The 18,225-nt window shown below is 30.9% G+C and overlaps 1 protein-coding gene and 1 non-coding gene across 2 annotated transcripts in view; one reads left to right on the plus strand and one right to left on the minus strand.

Annotated features, from left to right (window-relative positions):
• LOC143041896 (protein SDA1 homolog) overlaps window positions 1-17,748 on the plus strand; it is a 51,148-nt gene extending 33,400 nt beyond the window's left edge. The window contains exons 15-20 of the mRNA XM_076214029.1: window positions 1,557-1,665; window positions 2,265-2,359; window positions 3,990-4,180; window positions 14,556-14,640; window positions 15,650-15,808; window positions 17,634-17,748. Of these exons, the coding sequence (XP_076070144.1) occupies window positions 1,557-1,665; window positions 2,265-2,359; window positions 3,990-4,180; window positions 14,556-14,640; window positions 15,650-15,808; window positions 17,634-17,681 (687 nt within the window). The 3' untranslated portion in view covers window positions 17,682-17,748. The remainder of the gene's footprint in view (window positions 1-1,556; window positions 1,666-2,264; window positions 2,360-3,989; window positions 4,181-14,555; window positions 14,641-15,649; window positions 15,809-17,633) is intronic.
• Window positions 12,395-12,587, minus strand: LOC143043888 (U2 spliceosomal RNA). Its single transcript, XR_012968588.1, has one exon. It is a non-coding gene; the product is annotated as a U2 spliceosomal RNA (small nuclear RNA).
• Window positions 17,749-18,225: the final 477 nt, after the last annotated feature.

An 18,225-nucleotide genomic window follows, 5' to 3' on the forward strand; every position in this document is an offset into this window, starting at 1 on the left:
ATGACCTGACATCTGATTACCATAATTGCCTTTAGTGACTAAGTCTTATAAGGAATTAAAATCGGGATCAGATATGAAATGTCCGGCTGGCTCAAATACTTTTTGGAAGCCCTGATCTCAACTTGTATGATTTGCTCGTGTATGTAACAATGTTATAGATTTTAACGAGAGAAATTTATGTATTACTGTATAATTATTACACCAGGGTTTTCCATATCATAAACTAGTCAAAACATTTACTAAATTTTATCATTGGTATAAGGACATCATTCGTAAATATAGCTCAACATGCAGACTTCTTATACGTTCAGGTATTTCACATCCAATTTTTTATGGAAATTCTATATTAAGCACAAAAATGTCAGTATTCACCTCAGAAACTAACAAAACCTTTAAATAGACTTATTAAGAAGGGATATATATTTACGATACTGTTGTCAAGTCATTAAAGATTGCATATTTAGGCGTTAATATTGATTCACTTATAGGGTCTTTGCATTGGAACTAAACACATTTATTAAAAAACAATGTTATGATGGTATGATACTAAACCCCTTACGGGAAGGATTGTGTCTGATATTCATATGATTAAAAATTTTTGAAATCATAATCTTTCAATCAGTTTAATTGAAGTCTGGAGCTGGCATGTCAGTTAACTGCTAGTAGTCTGTTGTTATTTATGTATTATTGTCATTTTGTTTATTTTCTTTGGTTACATCTTCTGACATCAGACTTGGGCTTCTCTTGAACTGAATTTTAATGTGCGTATTGTTATGCGTTTACTTTTCTACATTGGCTAGAGGTAAAGGGGGAGGGTTAAGATCTCATAAACATGTTTAACCCCGCCACATTTTTGCGCCTGTCCCAAGTCAGGAGCCTCTGGCCTTTGTTAGTCTTGTATTATTTTAATTTTAGTTTCTTGTGTACAATTTGGAGTTTAGTATGGCATTCATTATCACTGAACTAGTATATAATTGTTTAGGGGCCAGCTGAAGGATGCCTCTGGGTGCGGGAATTTCTCGCATTATTGAAGACCTGTTGGTGACCTTCTGTTGTTTTTTCTATGTTCGGGTTGTTATCTCTTTGACACATTCCCTATTTCCATTCTCAATTTTATAAGACAAGGGACAAGATCTATAATATATGTGTCAACATTATTGAAATCATTAGTTGACTGCTGAATGAAGTTGTTGCCCTTAAATGATGATTTTCTCAATTTTTACCTTTTGACTGTAATCTAAAAAAAAGGCTATACAGGTAAAAATTAACTTCAATAAGCAAAAATGATCAGCAAGACATGATTTACAAATAAGCCAAAATAGTAAAATTCTTCAGTCTACTATTTATTGCCTTGTAATAATGACAATTTTGTACTAAACAGTGGCCATTATTGAAGATGCAGGTGAGCGTCAAATGTTCCTAAGAGTCTGTTGTTAGACCCACCAAAAGTACTTTCTACAAACTTACAATGTTCCAGATTCAAGTCATTAAAGGGCAAAGATTTAAACCTTTAGTCTGTTGTGTATTGTTTTTATCAAGTAAAAATGAATTTACAGGGTAAACCCACAGAGTCTATGAAAGAACACAGAACACTAAAATATGCAGAGCCTGACACAAAGGATTATATACCAGGGGCTGAAGTATTAGGGGAAGAGAAAAAAGAGGGTCAGTATATAATTTGTTTATTGTGCAATTATAACTGACTGATCTGCTATAAATGCACACCTGTTATTATCTTGTTAAATAACAAAAAATATTTTTTGGGCAGGTTATATTATTTCCCTCCAGATTTAAGAAATTTCAAAGAAAAATTAGGGGTCACAATTTATTTTAAATCTTATTCTCTGTCTAATCTATAATCTTACAATGGATTTCCTAAGTATTGTGCAACAGCACAGTGAATTGCACAAAAGCCAGAAATCTTTAATAGAATATAAATTCATATCATATAACCAGTTTCAAGTTTTTTGACTGCATTTATTCTGTTGCAGAAAACTATAATATGAAAATAAAACTTCCAAGTCAATATTAGGTTAGGTTAACTTCACTCCTTTCAGAGTAGACTTGTCCAACAGATAACCAATCTATCTGTTTGTAGGACTAGACTACTCTGAAAGAAGGGTAGTTTATGGGAACCTTAGTAATGTCCATTAATGGAGGACAAATAGCAGTAAGATGTATAATTGTAGGGTGTATGATATTAGTTGCCTTTAGTTAAATGATGAACATTAAAGTTTTTTTTATGGTGTAACTTTATTTTTTAGATGATTGGGATTCCGGTAGTGAAGAGGAGGCTAGCGATGGTGATGATGACGATGAATGGATAGATATTCATCATTCTTCAGATGAAGAAGATATGGTAAGTTTTTGTTTTTCATTAATATTGTCTCATGTTGTTAACTGTACTGCATAGTTGTCTTTTTATTAAATATTGGTGGAAGCATTCAAATATTATTCCTTTAAAATTAAAAGTGACTCATTAACGGTTCTCTGTGGCTGTCTCAAGTAAGGAACCCCATCAGTTTATTCTAATATCATATCTAAAGGAGTAAGTTCGGTAAGGCCCACGTTTTGCCCGATTGAAAAGTTCAATGTTTCAAGACAAAAAGTGATGTTTTAAGTTGACTTAAAGACATGTGAGAAAGTTAAATAGAACTATTTTTGTCAAAGTTTGATTCTAACACGTTGATTTTTAGATCCCAAAAAGGTCAAGTTAAGAATTAGATGAAATTTCACAAAATCGGTTGGATTTCAACCAAATTTAGAACCAGGAAACATAGAGCACAGACGTCGACAAACTAAATATTCAAATGTGACATGTGAAATGTCTTCACAAACATTATTTTAAAAAACCTTTGTTGTCGACATATGCGCTCTATGTTTCCTGTCCAATAATCTATGGAAATTTACCCATTTTCAATGATTTTGTAGAAAATCAACATGAGTACAACTTATGACGCCATAATAAATCACAGGAACAAATTTTCAACAAAAAGGTGTATTTCCTATCTAGTCACTGTATTAGCTGTAATTTATTGTGATATTGGTCAATAAATCCTAATTTGAAATTTACGCTACTAAAGGGGTCCATTTTAGGACCTTACCAAACCCATTCTTTTCTTTGTTATGTGGAGAATTTTTGTTAATGACAGACTTTTGATTGTTTCTGTTTGATTCATTCACCACTTTTCTACTGTTAAAAGCTAGGTTTCTCTCTAGATATTGTTTTTTTTTTTCCATTGATTACTGAATATTTATACGTCTGTTTAAGGGACGTCACATATTGTGGTATACCTCTGTCTGTCCATCCGTCATCAACATGCCGGACATTAACTCAAAAATGCTTATACATATTTACATAAAACTTTGGTGAATTGTTTATATCTATTGACTTGAGCTCCCTCTCATATTCATAAATTTAAGATTTTACCTTTCCGAGTTATGGGGTTTTATTCATCAAAAAAGGGGAGATTTTCCAGTTTTCAGACAAAAATTTCTCATGAAACTTTGGTGAATTATTTATATCTATTGATGTAAATAGATATAAGAACATGTGGTATGAGTGCCAATGAGACAACTCTCCATCCAAATCACAATTTATAAAAGAAAACCATTAAAGGTCAAAGTATGGTCTTCAAAGCTCCCTTTCGATTTGAATTCTGTTTATTCTTTCATGTTTTATAATAATTAGGAATATACTTTGCACGACATCACATGTAACTTCATGTATAAAAAAGCAACCATTAAAAATTAGGTTCAATTTTCAGCTTTGCAATTTTTATTGATTCAGATTTTCTAAATGTTAAAATAATATTTCAACTTATTATCAAATAGGTGGACATGATATGCATTTTGAACCTGCCAGTTATAAACTGTAAGAATTGATGTCCCATAATAAATTATTATTTCTTGAGTAAAGCAGCATAGGTACATTTAAAGAATTTTATCTCATAATCTCATTTTGTTTCCTATTGCTTACATTTACACAGGAAACTAGTTTGAACATGGATCCTGAAGAAGAAAAGAAGAAAGCTCAAGCTGTATCCTCAAGTCGTATTCTTTCTCAGGAAGAATTCCAGCAGATACAGAAAAGACAAGCAACGAAAGAAGTACAAGCAGCTTCTAGAGCCAGAGGAAAGAAGCGAAAAAATGTACCAGATGAGGACGATGAGCAACAAAGGTAAAGGAATCACTAACTTTAGTGTTCTAATGATATGGCATTCTGAAAGGGTCTTATTGTGCCCCTCTCCCTCCGCCCTTTGCATATTTGATGTTAGATATGGATATCACATTCTGTTATATTGCATGTTCAGTCATTATCTCATTTTTGTAGTCAACAAATCCTCCTGAGCTTTCATCCTTGACCTTCATGATGAGTGATAAACGTTTGTTATGCCCCACCTACGAAAGTAGAGGGGCATTATGTTTTCTGGTCTGTGCATCTGTTCGTCCATCCCTTCGTTCGTCTGTCCGTCCTTCTGTCCCGCTTCAGGTTAAAGTTTTTGGTCAAGGTAGTTTTTGATGTCGAATTATAGTATTTATCCCAATTTCACGGTCCACTGAACATAGAAAATGATAGTGCGAGTGGGGCATTCGTGTACTGGGGACACATTCTTGTTTTTAGCCTTGTATTTCCAATGTATTTCTTGGAAATACAAGGTTATAAATAGTTGGGATAAGTCACATGACAAATCATTTAGACATTGCAGAACAAAATGAGTCTGTGTGGCTTTGGTATCACGTCTTCCTTGTAATTGGAAACAACATTTAAGAAATTAAATGAAGATCTCACTTAAGACAAAAAAAAAACAATTGTAAAAAACAGGAACGGAAATGTAGGCCCCACTACAAGATCAATTGACAGTGGCTGTATTTTGATGAATCAACTGGTCTAATGTCGTGTACATAGTGCCAGAAGTTCCCCACTCATTCAGAAAAAGAAAGTGCATTTGTAAGGGGAACACAAATATTAAATGGACCCAACAATTGTACACTAAGGCACACTCCAGCATTTATCTTGTTTCAAGCAGTGAATCCATGAAAGGGATCCAAATATTTAGTCTAAAGATTTATTGTCAGACAATAAACTTAGACAATATATTCTCAAGCAGCATCAGTTTAATAGATTTAAATTTCTTTTCATTGCATAGATGCCAACCATTACGATTTTTCTGTAATTTTTACGATTTTGTGATCAAAACTAAGCTATTACGATCAAAATCGAATAGTTACAGATTCCCAGTCGCCGCCGTTTAATTTTGTAAAACTCGGATTTTTATCATTGCTTTTCTGGCCCGGTCCGGTATTTAGAAAACGCCAATGTTATGCTTCAAGTTTCTTAGGAGTTATGGACCTATCATCTACTTCCAAAGGCGAGGAGGCAAACTTGCATTTTATGAAGTAGCTTTCTCCACTACTCCTTGACAAAACAAAAATGTTTGAGTCGAGGCTGTCTGAACAATCAATGAATGGAATGCATACTACAGATAACATGTTTGACGGAACATTTTTTTGGTAAATGCATGTTTTTTAATGATTACTGAAAAGTTTTCAAAATTACTGAAAGATTGAAGGGGGTTGTCATCTATGTCAGTGCTACATACAGTGTTGCAAAAAAGGGAAACCTGTGAGTGCCAATGAATTTATTCTTAAAATCCAATCAAAAGTGGTGATGAGATTGGTATTAGGCAGTACTTGAATATTGATGGTTGTAAACTGTTTATTCCCTGGATTGTAAACTGTTTATTCTCTTGATAGCTCATTATATGAGAAACAAGATGATATCTGACATCTTGAGAGCATGCTTTTTAAGTTTCTTGTCAGATGGCAATACTGATAAGGCTGTGATTGAGCAGGAAATTGTGTATCTTTGATTAAAAGACATAACAGTGATTATGGTATAATTGAGACAACACACACACCAACAGCTACGCCCTCCCAAATACCAAAAAAAAATAAAATATTGGACTCATAAATATACAAGACATTCATGTTTATTATTATACATTCTAAACCACAGTGACACTAACAGTTTAATTCTATATGATTGCCTGGCAATATATTTGTAAACTTGGAAAAAAAAACCATTACATACAGTTCAAATAGGATAAAACAAGTTAACCTTATGCCAAAAGAACTAATTTTGTATCGAAAACTAAAATGATTTATGAAATATTTAATGTAAAACTATGACCTGGTATTTAGGTTGTGATCCTTTCAGTATGGAGTGTGGAAGGTCCTTGAACTTCCAGTATTTACTGTGTCAAATATTTAATCTCAATCCCAATTCAGAGCTGTTAAGATGAAATATTGTGTCCACACTTGCCCCAACTGCCCTGGGTTCAACCTCTGGGGTCATATCAAGCTGCATCTAGCAGAGCATTTTATTAATGTTGACATTCTTTTTCTTTTAATAGCTTAACTAGCCTAGTTTATGCATTAACCATCTCTAGTTCAGGGGTTAAATTGAAGGTCACATGAATATATACATGATGTTGAATTATTCCCTTTGGAAAGTGAACAATTTATCAGCTATTGTTCTTAGCTTATATTGACTAAATTGAACCAAACTGGCTGCTATTATTATTATTTCATTATTTCACTTTCTTTAATAATTAAACAAAAAAAGTTATATAGATACCTTGCGCAGTTCCAAAATACTGTAAATTAAAAAAAATGTGTTCACTTGTTATTGCAATTGGTACTTGGGAAAGGGCGGGCGTTGCGCCCTCTGAAAACGTCCTAGCTGGAACACAGTCTGTGAAAGAGTAGGTGAAAATAGATATTGCTATTTCACAAAATGCTGCTAACAATTGTAATGATAATGCTTTCAAATTTATAATGCTTGTTTTTATACGACCGCAAAAATTTTAATTTTTTGGTCGTATATTGCTATCACGTTGGCGTCGTCTGCGTCGTCCGAATACTTTTAGTTTTCGCACTCTAACTTTAGTAAAAGTGAATAGAAATCAATGAAATTTTAACAAAAGGTTTATGACCACAAAAGGAAGGTTGGGATTGATTTTGGGAGTTTTTGTCCCAATATTTTAGGAATTAGGGGCCAAAAAGGGCCCAAATAAGCATTTTCTTGGTTTTCGCACTATAACTTTAGTTTAAGTAAATAGAAATCTATGAAATTTTGACACAAGGTTTATGACCACAAAAGGAAGGTTGGGATTGATTTTGGGAGTTTTGGTTCCAACAGTTTAGGAATTAAGGGCCAAAAAAGGGCCCAAATAAGCATTATTCTTGGTTTTCGCACAATAACTTTAGTATAAGTAAATAGAAATCAATGAAATTTAAACACAAGGTTTATGACCACAAAAGGAAGGTTGGGATTGATTTTTGGAGTTTAGGTCACAACAGTTTATGAATTAGGGGCCAAAAAGGGGCCCAAATAAGCATTATTTTTGGTTTTTGCACCATAACTTTAGTATAAGTAAATATAAATCTATGAAATTTAAACACAAGGTTTATGACCATAAAAGGAAGGTTGGGTTTGATTTTGGGAGTTTTGGTCCCAACAGTTTAGGAATAAGGGGCCCAAAGGGTCCAAAATTGAACTTTGTGTGATTTCATCAAAAATTGAATAATTGGGGTTCTTTGATATGCCGAATCTAACTATGTATGTATATTCTTAATTTTTGGTCCCGTTTTCAAATTGGTCTACATTAAGGTCCAAAGGGTCCAAAATTAAACTTAGTTTGATTTTAACAAAAATTGAATCTTTGGGGTTCTTTGATATGCTGAATTAGATTTTTAATTATTGGCCTAGTTTTCAAGTTGGTCCAAATGGGGGTCCAAGATTAAACTTTGTTTGATTTCATCAAAAATTGAATAAATGGGTTCTTTGATATGCCAAATCTAACTGTGTATGTAGATTCTTAATTTTTGGTCCAGTTTTCAAATTGGTCTACATTAAGGTCCAAAGGGTCCAAAATTAAACTAAGTTTGATTTTAACAAAAATTAAATTCTTGGGCTTAGGCCAATTAAAATTAATTGATAGATTTTCATCCCCGCCCGCCCCTCTGAAATCGCCCCGCCCCGATTTTTTTTATTTTTAAAAATTTACGATTTCCGGATTTTGTTCATTTCGTTTCCGGTAAACGTCAAACATTTCGTTTCATTCAAAACTTCCTGTTTCAAATTTCGGTTTTCGTATTTCTTCCGAGTAATTTAAAATGATTTTGCAGCTCTATGGTGACAAATCATCTACCGAGAATAGAGATTGATTACGAGAAGGGCATGAAATACTCGGGATTCAAGTAATACGCTGTGTCCAAGAACGCAAATTGCGGCATGACACACATTTCTGTGATTAGAACCACAGGGACTCGGTTAGCAGATTAACATTTTGTAAATCAATGTTTTTAATTTATTTTTTATTATTTCCTGTCTATTTGCATTACTATATTAACGTATTTAACGTTGCCTTCACTATTTCTTTGTTTTCTGGCAATGTGCAGTTTACTATCCATATACTGAAAAAACCTGGTTTTTTCAGTATATGGATATGGATAGTAAACTGCACATTGCCAGAAAACAAAGAAATAGACCTAGGTTTTTTCAGTATATGGATATGGATAGTAAACTGCACATTGCCAGAAAACAAAGAAATAGTGAACTAGGTTTTTTCAGTATATGGATAGTAAACTGCACATTGCCAGAAAACAAAGAAATAGTGAAGGCAACGTTAAATACGTTTATATAGTAATGCAAATAGACAGGAAATAATAAAAAAAATAAAAAACATTGATGTACAAAATGTTAATCTGCTAACCGAGTCCCTGTGATTAGAACCGTTGATTATTTTATTGATAAAATGACTTTGTGTCAGGAATTTTTGACTATGAATTATATCCAAAGAGCAAGAATCGTGGAACACATTGGTACAAATATAACTGGATTAAACCAATTGACACAAGCACGAACTTGTTAGATTTACGACAGTATATTGAGTTCAAAAAGTCGGCAAACATACACTTAGATTTACCCATGGCTTTTGTTTTTTTGTTGACAAAAAGCAAACACCTTCTGTCCCAATACCCTCAATAGAGTCATTAAACAACTTCTTTTTTGTTTAGTTCATGTTTTACATATTAATTATATTTGCATCTATAAGAAGAATCATAAAAGCACCAACCCTATTATTTTCAAAACTGTTTGAGTTTTCATTTTATTCTGTACTCATAATTCTTGTGTTGCATACCAATGCATATTTGTTCCATTTTATGGAGACAAAAAAACATAAATTTGGCGAAGGAAGTCCAACTGAAGAGAGCATTTCTCGTATGTTTATGCCGTTTACTAAAAATAGGTTGCTAAAGCAGCAATTACATGTAGAACCGTGAGTGGTTGTCAACACTAGATTTTTATTTAAGATTTGAAAAATTATGTACGATTCCTTATAAATACATGTATATATATGGTATAAGCTTATTATTACACTTAGGTATATGAAGAACACGTCACAAGAGGATTTCATAAGAAATAAAAAATAAAAAATAAAATCCTCCCACCCGCCCCATTTTTTTCAAAAATTTGGATGAAAATCTACTAATTAATTTTAGTTGGCCTTATTTGATATGCTTTATCTAAACATGTACTTTGATTTTTGATTATGGGCCCAGTTTTCAAGTTGGTCCAAATCAGGATTCCATATCAAGTATTGTGCAATAGCAAGAAATTTTCAATTGCACAGTATTGCACAATAGCAAGAAATATCTAATTGCACAATATTGTGCAATAGCAATTAATTTTCAATTGGAGTTATCTTTCTTTGTATAGAATAGTAGTTGATAATATATGTTGGAAATTTGCCAGACATGACTATGATGTCATTTTCTATTTTTATTTGCCAATAACTTTATGTAAATAACTTCATTGGAAATTTGCCAATATAAAATGTTGCTGATGAAGCTTTTTTTCCTTATCTTATCTAAAATGTTTTTAGATAATGTATGTTGGACATTTGCCAGACATGACTATGATGTCATTTTCTATTTTTATTTGCCAATAACTTATGTAAATAACTTCATTGGAAATTTACCACTATTAAATGTTGCTGATGAAGTTGTTTTTTATTGTTTTATACAATAAACAATGTATATTCACTTTTACTACCAACCAATCTTTACCATTCAGTGATAACAAGCACTTTATTTTACATTTTAATATTTTATGATGTATTTAAAAGAGTAGTTATTGTTGCAAACTCCATTAGAAATTTGAATTGATATCAGTTTTGGAAAAAGGGAAACGGGGATGTGAAAAAAAAAATGGGGGTGGGGGGTAAATTTTTCTCATTTCAGATTTCATAAATAAAAAGAAAATTTCTTCAAACATTTTTTTTAGAGGATTAATATTCAACAGCATAGTGAATTGTTCAAAGGCAAAAACAATTTTTTAAGTTCATTAGACCACATTCATTCTGTGTCAGAAACCTTTGCTGTGTCAACTATTTAATTTTAGATTTAAATAAGTTTGAAGAAGAAATCTTTAATTGATTTGTAAAATCTTGACATTTGTTTTGTGTAAAAAAAAAACATGTAATGTCAAAAATTTGATCACAATCCAAATTCAGAGCTGTATCACGCTTGAATGTTTTGTCCATACTTGCCACAACTGTTCAGGGTTCGACCTCTGCGGTCGTATAAAGCTGCGCCCTGCGGAGCACCTGGTTATACGACTGTTTACAAAAGTATTATGATCCCTTGTCAAGATGTCCGACAATAAATCAAAAAGCTTAGGCTAATTGGCATTAAACATTGGTGAATTTGGTTAATATCTATTTTTTTTTTTTTCCAGTTTTCGAACAATAACTCAAAAACACTTTCATTAATTTGCATGAATTGATAAAACAGTTTATATCTATTGACAAGAGCTCCCTTTCAATTTTTATAGATTTTAGATTTTATGTTTATGAGTTACCGGGTTTTATTCATAAAAAAAAGGGGGGATTTTTTCAATTTTTGGACAATAATTCAAAAACATTTTCATCAGTTTGCAGAAAACTTTGGTGAATTGTTTACATCTATATTGACATGAGCTCCCTTTCAAGTTTTTAAAAAAAATTAATTTTACGTTTCTGTGTTATTTGCATGAAACTTTGACGTAAGCTCCCTTTCAACTTATATAAATTTTAGATTTAACGTTTCTTAGTTATGTGATTCTGATCATAAAAAAGGATGGATTTTCCAGTTTTCTGTAAACGCTCTGAGCAGTTATCATAGAACTTTGGTGACTGGTTCATATCTATTAAGATAACCTCCTTTTAGTTTTTCATGAGTTTCCGATATGACATTGAGAAATTATTATTAAACTTTTTCTTCGAAAAAACAATGGGCATATCATGCGCTCATGGCACAGCTGTTTCTTATGTTTCCAAAAACCTATTAAGCCACATTTTCAAAGTACGATGTAATAAAAACATAGCAGAAAATTATGGACTAATAGTATTCCAATGTGCAATTTCATTTTCCTTATTCAAGCTGGATCCTGACCATAAAGGGATCCATTGAAAAAGATTTTTACATTATGATTTCATTTTCTGGTCTTTTTCAATTATATTTTAGTATGTGTCCCTACTCACTTACATTATACATTTGACCTTTTTTCCACAGTATTCACAGCAATGTTTATGAAATGATATTTCTTATCAAGTGAATTGTATCTATAGCAAGTGGATTTAAGCCAAAACAACAATAACTTTTCATTTTAGCAACTTTGTATGCTTATAATCAAATTTATAAATGAAATTAACTTTTCATAGAGGGTTTTTCGAACAAAAAGTTGTTCTGTCATATTTTGTTCACTATATATAACTAGGAAAAAGGTGACTAAAGTTGATTGTTCCATGTAGAGTCAAATGTATTTATTTCATTTATATTTTGCACCTTTTTTGTTATTTATATGCATTAAAGTTCATAAATTCTTTTTTGTTTATGTAATCTTCAATTTATATTATGTTGGAAATCCAACCCAATACTTTACAATAACAGTTATTAAATTCGTTTTTTGAAATCAAACTTTTTGTTTTTACGGCTAACATGGCTAAGCTTCTGTTAAATGTTTTTTTAACTCTCATTTATGTATTAAAAAAACAAAACAATAAAAAGTCATATTTCTTACTTCTCACAGCATATAACATAATTATATGTCCAAATTTTTATAATAAAAAAACATGTGTCTGAGACAATTGATTGATAAAAAGATAAATAAATCATAGCATACCAAATTCTGTTAAAATCTATAGAAACACTTCTAAAATATAAATAGTGTATGTAGGGAAAAATAAATTACACATCAATGTGTCTTCACGAGTCTAAACCTAAATGTATTGTTTAGTCAAAAGGAAATTGGGAAACTACTTTGAATTATTTATTCTCCCCCTAAGGGGAGTGGGCCGATCCTGGAGGTACTGCAATACCAGGCCAACCCGTGACGAGAGCGGAGCAAGCCCCTGACATCTCATCGAGTACCAAAAATCAGTTTAATATCGAAGTACCCACATGGGGTACGTATCAGATATTAAGCTGATAAGAACAGATACTACACTTTGATCTTAGCCAAAAGGCCGAGAAGCGATACCAACCAACTGTCATTCTTCTGTAGTCTCATTTTGTGATTGTTTCATTGGATAAGGTGTACATTGCTTTCAATTTTAAAAATTTGACTTGCAATTAAATAAAGTCAATAAAGCCTTTTAAAATTTTTAAATAAAAATCAAAATTAAGATAACATTTTCAATGTTGTGGTATCATTCCCAATATAATCTTACATTTAATTAATTGATTGTTTACATTTTTGTAAAGAATTATTGATATTTGTATACAAGAGTTGTCGTAACTTGTAGTTAAACCATTATCTAAGTTAAGCTATTTTTAGTAACATACACATACTTAACCTATGATAAGCTATTTGCCTTGAGCAAGCATGTATCAGAAAATCAATATGTTTATCTTATGTTACGCAATTCATTTTTGCATGTATGATATATATATATATATATATATATATATATACATCAGATCATCAGATTGTGTTTTTGGTAATTGATAAACCTATTATTAAAGATTAATTAGTCTTCATATGTCCAATGTTTGATTTTTCTCTGGAATTGAGAATGTTTCCATTTTCCTTGATAACAAATCTTTAATTAACAACAATAGAATGGCTTTCATTTGAACTGTTACAGTTTTTTATTCACATCTTTTGAATGCTCTCTCTTGAATGACTTTTCCCATTGTCTCTAAAGACCCAACAATATCAGCTACAATCATGTACCGTGTCCTAAAATTTAATTTAGTTATAAATGAAAAAAATTACAAGATTAAATTCAAACTATTAGAATATCTCTTACATTATTTATGAAGTTACAAAAGTATATGTTCATTATCAGTATAGTTATGATTATATAGTTATTGGAAAAATTGTATATGTTCATAATTCTGTTTTCTTATACATTGTACTTAGTTATATGAGTTAATTATCAAAATTAACAAACACAACGTAAGAACTCTCCAAGTATGCCATTTCTTTGGCCGTTATAAATAGAGGTTGGTGATATTTTTAAACTGAATTTAGTTTTCTTGTTATTATGTGACTACCATTAATAATAAAGAGTTGTCATTAATCTATTTTGATAAGTTTAATAAGAATAAAACAAAATTTACTGAAAAAAACAAAAATGGGCTAGGTCAAATTTTGAGCTGGAAGTAGGTATAGCAGTAATCAATATTGGATAACCCAACTCTTCCGGACCTGGCATACTATGTTAAAGGTTTGAACACTATAAATACCTAACATTGTGTGCAACTTACACGATCAAGTTTCATGATATTTGCATATTGAAGTAAACAAATGTAAAGGGAAGTAAGCCAAATTTTTTAAATTGATTGATATGGTTTGCCTTTATCATTGTATCATATGTATTCTAAATCCATGTTGATTTGTTTACATTTGTCTTATTTATATTTTATTGCTATTGGAAACTATTGTTATTTCTTTATTTACCATAATGACATAAAGATATTTAAATGTTACCAGTTTATCTTATTTTTAACTTACTGGTACTAAATTTTTAAATAAAATTAAATACTGAAGTATAACTTAATGTTTTCAATTTGTCAAATTAAATAATTTTCAAGCAAATCTTTAATAAATTCATATCATAATTCTGCTATTTTCATTAATATTTAATTCTTTAAAATTAGAATTACTTGCAATTATATGAATTTAAGTAATTTTTCATTTCAAACATTTATTGAAATGATCAATCTCAATCATATTGTAGTATTAAAACTCATTACAAATATGACATGAAAGCTGTCTTTATCCATATAATTGAACCAGATGATACAAAGATTAATAGCTGCAGTTTGAGAACTTAGTACTGGTGATTAAGATTAATTTGCATAAGATATTTCGCAAATGAATAATTACAAAATGGTTAGGTAGGGAAAACAGAAAAATTACAGAAAATATTATGTGTTTAAATTATTTTTATTATTAAAAGCATATGTTAAGTTATAAACCTGGTTTCTTTTTATTGCAGTGGAGAATTGGTTAACTTATCAGCTATAGAGATGGTTCATAAGAAGAAAGCTCATGATAAAGCATCACGTCTGGAGACAGTTATGGTAAGATATAGTTCTAATGAACTTTTATTGGATGACCTAATATTTATCCGCTCACAGTATCCTAGTTTATATTCATTACCAGCCATTTTAATTACTTTTCATCTCCTGAATGTATGATTCAACTGGACAATCATTGAATTGAGGATATTTTTTATCCCTCGTTTTTATCCCTCGTTAGATTACATGAACATAAGAGGTAAAAATTACAAATATTGGTGTACAGCAGCTAACTTTAGTGTTGTGATCTTAATAGTTATATTTATAAACCATTATGTCAATAAAGATAAACAAATTTGCATATAGACACATAAAAAAAAGGATATTAACAAAAATGGACAAGACCAAGTAATTAAGATGATAAAAACTGTCAGTTCCTAGATTCAATTGACCTTGACAATACAGAGATACTATTACTGTATTTGAAAAAGGCCAAGAAATAGATGTAATGCAAGTTTTAGACGGCATTTCCACAGTTTTGAACAATTACTTTATAAGTTGTAGAATTTTTAGGTTAAAGGGATAATAGACCTCGTACAACAATTCAAACCCAGGCAAAAAGCAGATAATGATACTTCCACAAACAAATCTACATACCAAATGCTGTTTTGAATTGCAAAGATTCTGTTTTATTACAGTTTAGTCTCTATAAACATCTGGTGTAATTTTTACAATACAGTCTATTAGTAATTATAAAAACCAATGTTCCGCAACATTGACAACAACACTTACATCTTTTATTGTTGACATGTTTCCCTGATTAGATCAAACAGAAAAATATAAAAAATAATGTTGTGCCAAAATTGATTTCTTCCACTTGGTAAATGGATCAGAATTGATGGCATTGAAGTTCTAGGATGAATTGGACAGAGTTTAAAACTAAATCTATAGTATATAATTGTAGCAAAGCAATATTTTTGGGTTGTAAATGAAAAATATGACACCTTATTTCAGGAAGAAATATATTTTAATGCTTCAAATATGATTAAAGATAGATATGAAAATGTTTTAGGCTGGAAGGAAAGATAGAGGGACATTTACTGGAGGTCCACAGAGAATGAATCCAAATGCCAGTACATCAAATAAAGAGAAGAGGAAAAACAAGCCCTTTTTGATGGTTAAACACAAAGTACAGAGGAAAAAAGGAAAAAGATCATTCAAAGACAAACAGGTATAACTTTATATCATTTATGGGTTCCAAGGGTATCAGTATATTTCATAAGGGGTATCTTGATCATGATGTAAAATCAACTATTATTGTTATTATAAAAAATAAAACGTGGTATGATTACCAATGAGACAACTCTCCACAAGAGACCAAATGACACAAAAACTATTGTATGTTATTGTTTACCGGTATACAAAATTTATAGGAATAATTCTGTGTGCAACTAATTTATTATCGATTCCCAACTAACCCTTATTACTGTACAAGAGTAATTTTGAAAGCAATTGTCTTCATATAAAAAAAGATGGGGTATGATTGCCAATGAGACAACTCTCCACAAGAGACCAAATGACACAGAAATTAAGAACTATAGGTCACTGTACAGTCTTCAACAATGAGCAAAGCTCAAACTGCATAGTCAGCTTTAAAAGCCCCCAAAATCACCATGTATCATCAGTACACCGGATATAGGTACTAAGCAAGCAGGCATGATCGATTTTGACCTTACACGGTAAGGAAAATCTTTGTTTTGCTTGATCAATATTCAATGTACATTTCTCAACATTTGAAATTCCTGCTCCCAAATAATTTTTGCATCAATTTTTTCCTATTCATAAAACAAATTTGATATTCTAATAAGAACAATTAACTTGTACAAGCGCAAATAGTTGTGAATGTCAACACCAACTTTCAATTTCGATACAGTTGTTGAGGCATTTACATGTTTTATCTGAAAGAAACCTAATACAGGGCAAAAGTAATAGTCACCAATCATAAACCTACCTGTGATTACTCATTCCTTGAAACATTTTGGGTAATAAAAGAGTATAAAAATAATGTTTTTGTGTACGGTGTACAACAACATAACTATGCACCGTACATAAGGATTTATGTGGTCAGCTAAACACCGTACACAACACTTTTTTAGGGATAAAATATCGAAAAATAACATATGTATGAAAGATTTCAATGCCAATTATTGAAACAGCTATACTTATTACACACACACATTGACCTTCTATCAGAAAAAGAGTTGCAATGAATATAGAATTATATCGGATGAGACGAGGGCCAACTTCTTTGACAAGTATTTGCACATGCTCTTACAATGTTTTAGTAATCCCTGTTAATTCGGGAAAATAATGAGACATCTCTAACCATCAACCTACGACCAAATCATTTCTTAAAATAGCAATTATGTTTAGATTGAAGTACGCATTGATATTATGTGAACAAAACAAAGATTTTCGTTACCGTGTAAGATCAAAATCGCTCACGCCCGTTTGGTTAGTACCTATATCCGCTGTACGATGATACACGGTGAAAATGACAAATGTAAAACAATCCAAACGAGAAAACTAATGGCTTTATTTATGTACAAAAAATGAAAGAAAAACAAATCTTTTTCATTTTTTGTGGATTTTGTAGAGAATCTTCAGCAATTGATTGAAACAATCTGGATTTTTCACATAGAACTTTTGAGATATAAATCTATTGATAACAAATGAAGTAATATTTATAATTCAATATACAGATACTGTTTATTCTTTTATTTTATGTGGGTAAGAATTTTTTGTGGATTTGGGGAAATATGTATTCTCGTAGATATTTGATTTCTTGGTTTTGTAAAAGTCTGCAAACATGACATGACTATAAAAAAATTATACGTTGTTGAACATTTAAATTTATGGTTTAATTTTTCCCAATAATTTATGGAAATTGGTATCCCACGAATAATAATGAATCCACAGTGGTCAGAATTAAAGATATACATCCAGAAAGAAAAATTACATATATTTTAAGATTTTTAATACTTGTTTTTTTTCAGATTGCTTTACGGGATTCACTACTGAAAAGAGCTAAGGCACGACATTAAAAGAAAAAAGACAATTTTGATTTTAAAGAACATGAAATTTGTTATTAAAGTATGGTATTAATACAAAGGTGTTTTAATTTAAATATGTCAATGAATATGATTGATTTATGCCACAGAAAATCTTTGGCCTGTCCTACTACTGGACACTGACAATTTTGAACATCAAACAAACTTAGGATTGATATGAAATAATTCAAATGCTTGTTGTCATACCTTATTTTAGATTAATTTATATTATTATGGGACCAGTTACAAACTAAGTAATGCTTGTAATGTAAATGTCTAAATGGTCAATGTAATGGCTGCATAGAAGGCAAATCAGCCAAGGCACAGGTTTAATGATCTTATTTAATACTGTGAAAATGTTTACTGGCATAGTGGTACATGTATTAACAATATGTGGATTCTAAACAGCTCTGAAGAACTTCTGATTTTTCAATCCTGTATTCCAGTATCCCCCATGTGAAATTGAAAAATCATCTAACAGAAATATCCAATACTTTTTAATATAAAGATGGTAGCATAGGCTATGAATTTATTAATT

The sequence above is a fragment of the Mytilus galloprovincialis genome, chromosome 8, assembly GCF_965363235.1.
Source record: "Mytilus galloprovincialis chromosome 8, xbMytGall1.hap1.1, whole genome shotgun sequence".
Lineage (NCBI taxonomy): Eukaryota > Metazoa > Mollusca > Bivalvia > Mytilida > Mytilidae > Mytilus > Mytilus galloprovincialis.